The sequence below is a fragment of the Triticum urartu genome, chromosome 7 (genome assembly GCF_003073215.2).
Source record: "Triticum urartu cultivar G1812 chromosome 7, Tu2.1, whole genome shotgun sequence".
Taxonomy (NCBI): domain Eukaryota; kingdom Viridiplantae; phylum Streptophyta; class Magnoliopsida; order Poales; family Poaceae; genus Triticum; species Triticum urartu.
In genome coordinates, this window is record NC_053028.1 from 697,584,613 (window position 1) to 697,590,724 (window position 6,112).

Here is a 6,112-nt window from a genome sequence, read left to right on the forward strand (position 1 = left end):
AAGGCAACTTCGTCGATAAGAATAGCACATGTACCACAAAGTGTAAGAAAAATATAATGTGAGATGATATAACTCATTTCAGAAAGGTAGAAGTTTTAAAATAGTACTTGTGATTGAGGATGCACCTCATAGATGGCGGACTCTGAAACAATCGAACCAGTGCACAATAGCAGGCATGCTTGCTAGAACACAAATAGTGAAGAATATCGTTGTGGCATCAATCCCCATTCACGAGAAGAGATCATGCAAAAAAGGGACACGACAGAAATTTACAACATTCTAATGCAAGCAACTACTGTTATGCACAGAATTCCAAGAATGGAAATGTCGTTTTTTTAAGTATTCTTCTAGTGGAATATGGAATATCATTATGGAATTCTTTGCATCCACACAAGTGCTAAGTGCATACATCCTAGTCTGCTCAGTTGATTGAGTGTAGCTACAAAATAAGCTTGATTCTTGGACCTAAATTTGCTGTCAGTTTATAAGAGCTAGACCATTTGTGCGACAATAAAGTGAAAACATCAGCCCTTTGAACCATGAAACTGGAATACCTCCTCTCTGCTCACCTGAAAGTAACAAACAATAAATCAATGAAAAATCTTAGTATTACAAAAAGATAAACTTCCAGAGGTGAAGGAAGAGCCGCGTGGATGTGGCGCAGAAGCATGGTGGCCATCGCGCCTGGGAACACCCAAGCCGCGGAGCAAGCTGACGAGTTGTGGCGAGCGCCGCTGCCATTAGCTCACTTGCCTGCTTTTCCTTTTTCTTCTGCAAAAGCTTTTCGAGCATGCAAACATGTCCAGTTAGATTCTTTTCCGTGTCAGAATATTCCTCGTGAAGGTGCAGAAATAAGTCACTTCGATGCCACTTCACCATAGAAATTTCAGATATCTCATAAGAACCAAATTTATTTCGCAATTAATGTGTTCGGAATGTTCATCATGTCTCTCATCACCAAACACCTACAGTAAAAAAACACATCACTTGCAACTTACAAATATTCTTGATATTGAGGTCCATAGTATTGTTCAGGATCGTTTCACACCATGACTCGGAACACAAAGAATTAATATCGTTTTTACATACAACCACTTCTCAGATTAAAGTAACCATTGATTTGTACGGCCATCTTAGAACTTTTTAAAACTCTGAAGGTTTGAGAAAAGGGACCTTCGTTGTAGCTGATCCGCCTCCATTAAGAATAACGATATATTCTTGATATTGATGTCCATAGTATTGTGGCATCTATGATCAACTGTACGAGATTGGCATAAACTATCTGAGCAGTGAGATATTGATGACCACCTCCAAGAGTAATGATATATTAATTTTAATAGGTTGAGAACTCTACAGCAAAGCTTGAGCCCCTGAAAATATCAGATTTCTTTACACTTCAAATAAAATCAAACACTACAAGTTGGACGGAAAGTAAGTGTGACAGCTCACACCCAAAATCCCCCATAGTTCTGCACCAACTGCTCAGCGTCCGACCACTTCAAACTTGCAGCGCAATCGTACACACACGCACGCACGCACCCACGCAATTGCCGCTCGTTGTGCTTAACCTCGTCCTAATCGAAGACGGAAAGAGAAACGGGGAAGCGGGAGAGGGAGAGATATCGAGATCATACGTGGCCCTCAAACATCGTCGAAGTCGAGGGGCGGCCGACGGCCGAGTGCGGGCGCCTTTGTTTCCCGCTCGACTCGCCATCCCTCCATCCTTCGGTTCTCATCTCTCATCTTCCTCTCCCCTTTGATTCGACAAGCACAGAACATCGAAACACAAAGGTGAGGTGGTACAGGCGGCAAGGCCAGTGGGAACGATCGAGGAGGAGATGGTTGTGCGCTCTCTCTCGACGGCGGCGGACCTAGGTTACGCATTGGGAGGGGTGGAGCTCTCGCGCAGTCCTACGGCTGGATCGTGGTTTCCTCAAAGCTACATGGGCTGCAATCCGGGTGCCAGGCCCGATTAACCAGAATTCTCAGATTTTTCTGCGGGAGTAGCTTTCCTTAAGGACAGACGATCAGTTAGCATTCGGACGGCCAATCTCATGCGATCCAATGGACGAAAAGGCACATGGTCTGAGATAACTCGGAAGTGGTTCAGTTATACTGTCCTTAATATCTCAGAACAATTAATAATACCTTAATATCCCACACAAATGCAGCAATTAATACTTCCTGGGTGTCCTGATGGGCTGCAGGACAGTCATGGGTGGATTGATGGGGGTGCGGGCCGGTATTAATTTTCCTTTGTGATCAATTAAATGGCTGTTGGTAGTAGGATATTTATTCCCGTTTAAAAAAATCCATTTGGAGAATAATAATAAAGGAAACCATGGCACTTTCTGGAAATCCTGATCCCTGTTAGCTGCACTTCGTTATCTTCTGCATGGCAAGTGCATGCAAGAATTTGTCACTACGTGCAATTTCTGCTCGTTAGTTGGTATCTCGCTCCTCACATGCAAGACTGCAGTGTAGACCCATCGTCAACCTACCACTTGAAGAACCAACAGGACAAGCTAGGTCGCAATGGCATCAAGCTTTCCCGACAACCATTCACAATATTGGTGTTGGAGGAGTCAGTGAACTATTCTACATCTCTATGTTTTTTCACAAGAAGCTACATACGTCCATGGTTGGGTTCAGCTAGCTATGCAGACGAACAAAGTCGCAAGAATTAGAGCTACGGGGTGAATAAAGAATAGTCTGCATGTTGCATTTAAAAGATGATGGGTGCCTTCACGTCCTGTCAGCCATTTACAGTAAACGAATGGAGCCAGGCTGAAAAAGTTTATGATGGTCCCGTCGTTTAAAAACTGACATGCTGTCGTGCCAGAACCCAGTCCACACCGTGTGCTACCTCGCGGGTGGCCGTTGGGGCTAAGATGCTGGCCACGAGCAGAGTTCAATGCGTGTGTTGCGTCGCGGGGCACGACTGCATGTGTCAGCTGGGAATACGCGTCTATACCGTTTGCTATACGCAGAGGAGAGATCATTATACGACGGAAGTGTATTTAATTAGCACGAATCGCGCGGCAACGTGTGGCGTGGATACCGACCGACCGCGCGTGATGGCATGTCCACTCGCCATTATTCGGACCAAATCAGCACATTTTAAAGACGAGGGACCAAATCTGCACTAGGCGATAAATTTAGGGACAACAAATTTACTTATGTAAGCACTATTGGAATCGAGCAATTTGCCAAGGGTCATAAATGTTTGGCAAAAAGTACACCGAATGTTGCACTGGTATAATGGAAAGGCCCCAATCGCTCGCTAGCTCAAATGAGCTCGCATGAACAGTAAATTTTAAACAATAATTAAATAACATTCAAAAAAATCTCAATTTTTTCTGTGGTAAACTTTAACAAATGTTTTTAAGAGCTTGCCAAATTTTTACTTCCTAATGACATTTGTGGAAGTTGCAGAAAAAAACAAAAACAGTACTCCAAGACGTTTTTGAAAATTGCATTTTTGGAGCATTGATTTTTTTTTCTACCAGTCCCACAAGTGTGATTTCATTTCATGCTGAAATTTTGCAAGCATTCAGAACATTCGTCAATGTACCGCACACAAAAAATGTCATGATGTATTTATTTTTGATTTTTTAATGATTTTTCTGTTCATACGGGCTCATTTGAGCTCAAGGTGAGAATAGTCCTGGTATAGTGGTCTTTTCCAAATTCTTTTCGTTGGACACTTGCAAACTTTTTTGCCTAGTGTCGTAAATGGGTAATCGGTAAAGTAAATGTGATTGACAGCCAGCTGACGGAAACAACACCTACTGCATGTTCATCTGACCGACACTCGACAAACACAAAACCACAATCGGGAGCCACGTGTCCACCAATTTTGTCGAGTGCACTGTGGCCGACACTCGGCAAACGTCCTCAAGCATCGCAAAAAGCTTAAAGTCTGGTTGAGCCGTTGATGACTTGACACTCCTAAAAAGAGACTCCCTACAAAAAAGGAGAAAGAGACCGAGAAGGGGAGCTTTGACTCATAGGCCTATTGCTCCTCTTCTGCCCGACCCACAGCAAAACTGAGTCCACGCTGAGCTCAGGAATCGATGTACAAGTACACCGGCATCCCCGGCTCCGACGTCATGCGCAGCCGCGCCGACGGGCAGCTAGTGGCCGTCACGTACATCCCGCGAGGGGAGCAGGTGGACGAGGCCGTGCGGCGGGAGATCATGAGGCACCGGTCGCTGCGCCAACCCAGCGTCGTCCGCCTCAGGGAAGTCGTCCTCACCCCGACGCACCTCGCCGTCGTCTCGGAGCACGCCCCCGACCTCCACCGGCGGGTCCGCGACGCCGGCCGGTTCGGCGAGGACGAGGTCCGCCGGGTCAACTCCTCCATTATTGGTTCCTACCTACCAATTCTTTCGCCATGGCGTTCCTTTCTTTCCACCAACCGTCGAAGCTTTTGCCATTTTTTCAGGCGCGTCTGCTGTTCCGGCAACTGGTATCAGGAGTCAGCTACTGCCACTCCATGGTACAGACTAGTACTCTTCCACTGCCAATTACAGCTTCTTGTGGAAACAATGGAGGTAGCTAGGCTGGGAGTACTGAAACTGTGCCGTCTAAATTTTTGGTAGCAAGTCTGCCACCGTGACCTGAAGCTGGAAAACATTCTGCTGGATGGGGGCTGCGCGGGGCCTCCTCGCCTCAAGATATGCGGCCCTGGCGTTTCAAATGTACTCAAAGATAGAGAATTCGTTTTCACTTCTGCAATAGTCTACACCCTTCGTTCGGAATTACTTGTCACAAAAATGAATGTATCTACAACTAAAATACATCTAGATACATTCATTTCTTGGACGAGTAATTCCGAACGAAGGGAGTACATCATACTTGCTCTGCTTAGAGTTAGATGTCAAACTCGGAGTAGTACTTTCTGCCTGAACCTCTGTTGCTTCATTGGTTCGCAGCGTCAGTCGCAGCCGGGAGCGCCCAGAGCGTCTGACCAAACACGTGTGTACATCGCTCCTGAGGTTTTTCAGCAAAGGGAATATGGTGGCAAGGTACACATACATACATACATATTGGAATTCAGTTCAATGTTAATATGTTACACATACATACATGGATTCGATTGAAAGTTCATACAATCGGGAACTATTTCTCTGTTAATTTCTCAATGTAGATCGCCGATGTGTGGTCCTGTGGAGTGACCCTCTACGCCATGCTAGTCGGTGCCTACCCCTTCCAGTGTCCTGACGACGAGCCAATAAATTTTAGGAAGATAATTCAGGTTAATTTCTCTGTTTCAGCATCTAACTCTCAGTTCCATCTCTATCCATTCTGATCACAAAACTAACGAGAACTTCATATTGCCAGAGGATACAGAGCGTGGAATACTCAGTTCCAAATGACCTGCACCTATCTGCCGAGTGCCGGGACCTCATTTCCAAGATCTTTGTTGCTGACCCAGCTGCTGTGAGTACCTGCTATGTGTATGCAACATTGTTCGAGGAAGTACATATATTTTTGCATAGTGTTATATTATTTCCTTTCAGATACTACTACCGAATAACTATCGTGCTGATTATGAAATACAGAGAATCACGGTGCCTGAGATAAGAAACCATCCATGGTTCTTGAAGAATCTCCCGGCTGATGATAGCACAATGAGCACCGAGGAGGCAGAGCAGCCGACGCAGAGCATGGATGAGATGATGCAGATCCTAGCACTGGCAGAGGCACCATATCTACTGCCGATGACATAGAAGAATTTGTAGATTCAGACCCCTATATTGACATCACCACACGCTAGTACACCTCATATATATTTGATATATTTTCAAACAAATTCCATATGTTACAAGGTATCAAATCTCAAAACATCATAGCAGCAGGAAAACTATATAGCTACAATAACTTGACCACAAGATGGCCAGAAGGGGATAAATTTGAGGTTATCGCTAGTTGGGCTGCCCATGCTTTGATTTCCCCCAAATTGTTACTCTTGTTGCTCGTGATGGTTTTCATTCTTTTCAATATTGCACAACATTTAGCTTACTGGATTAATTAACCATGCTGTTGTAATATTGCTTGAATATCTCGCTAATATGAGAACTGGTTGGTTATGTTGAACAATGTTTAA

General features: G+C 44.7%; 1 protein-coding gene across 2 annotated transcripts; it reads left to right on the plus strand.

Moving 5' to 3' along the window:
- The first annotated feature begins 3,962 nt into the window (after nt 1–3,962).
- LOC125524915 (serine/threonine-protein kinase SAPK10-like) lies at nt 3,963–6,112 on the plus strand. 2 transcript variants are annotated; one of them, XM_048689942.1, is made up of 7 exons: nt 3,963–4,343; nt 4,448–4,501; nt 4,605–4,703; nt 4,938–5,030; nt 5,153–5,260; nt 5,347–5,445; nt 5,568–6,112. In XM_048689942.1, the coding sequence occupies exons 1-7, from the start codon at nt 4,077–4,079 to the stop codon at nt 5,733–5,735; spliced, it is 888 nt and encodes a 295-aa protein (XP_048545899.1). In that variant the 5' UTR covers nt 3,963–4,076; the 3' UTR covers nt 5,736–6,112. The 2 variants fall into 2 exon arrangements, with proteins under 2 accessions (XP_048545899.1, XP_048545900.1); XM_048689943.1 differs by lacking the exon at nt 4,605–4,703.

Excerpts from the sequence above, each read along its gene's own strand:
- LOC125524915 (XM_048689942.1), top strand. The coding sequence starts at position 4,077 with ATGTACAAGTACACCGGCATCCCCGGCTCCGACGTCATGCGCAGCCGC. Across the intron at positions 4,344-4,447 it reads GCCGGTTCGGCGAGGACGAG|GCGCGTCTGCTGTTCCGGCA; the intron begins GTCCGCCGGGTC and ends CCATTTTTTCAG. Across the intron at positions 4,704-4,937 it reads GCGGCCCTGGCGTTTCAAAT|CGTCAGTCGCAGCCGGGAGC; the intron begins GTACTCAAAGAT and ends ATTGGTTCGCAG.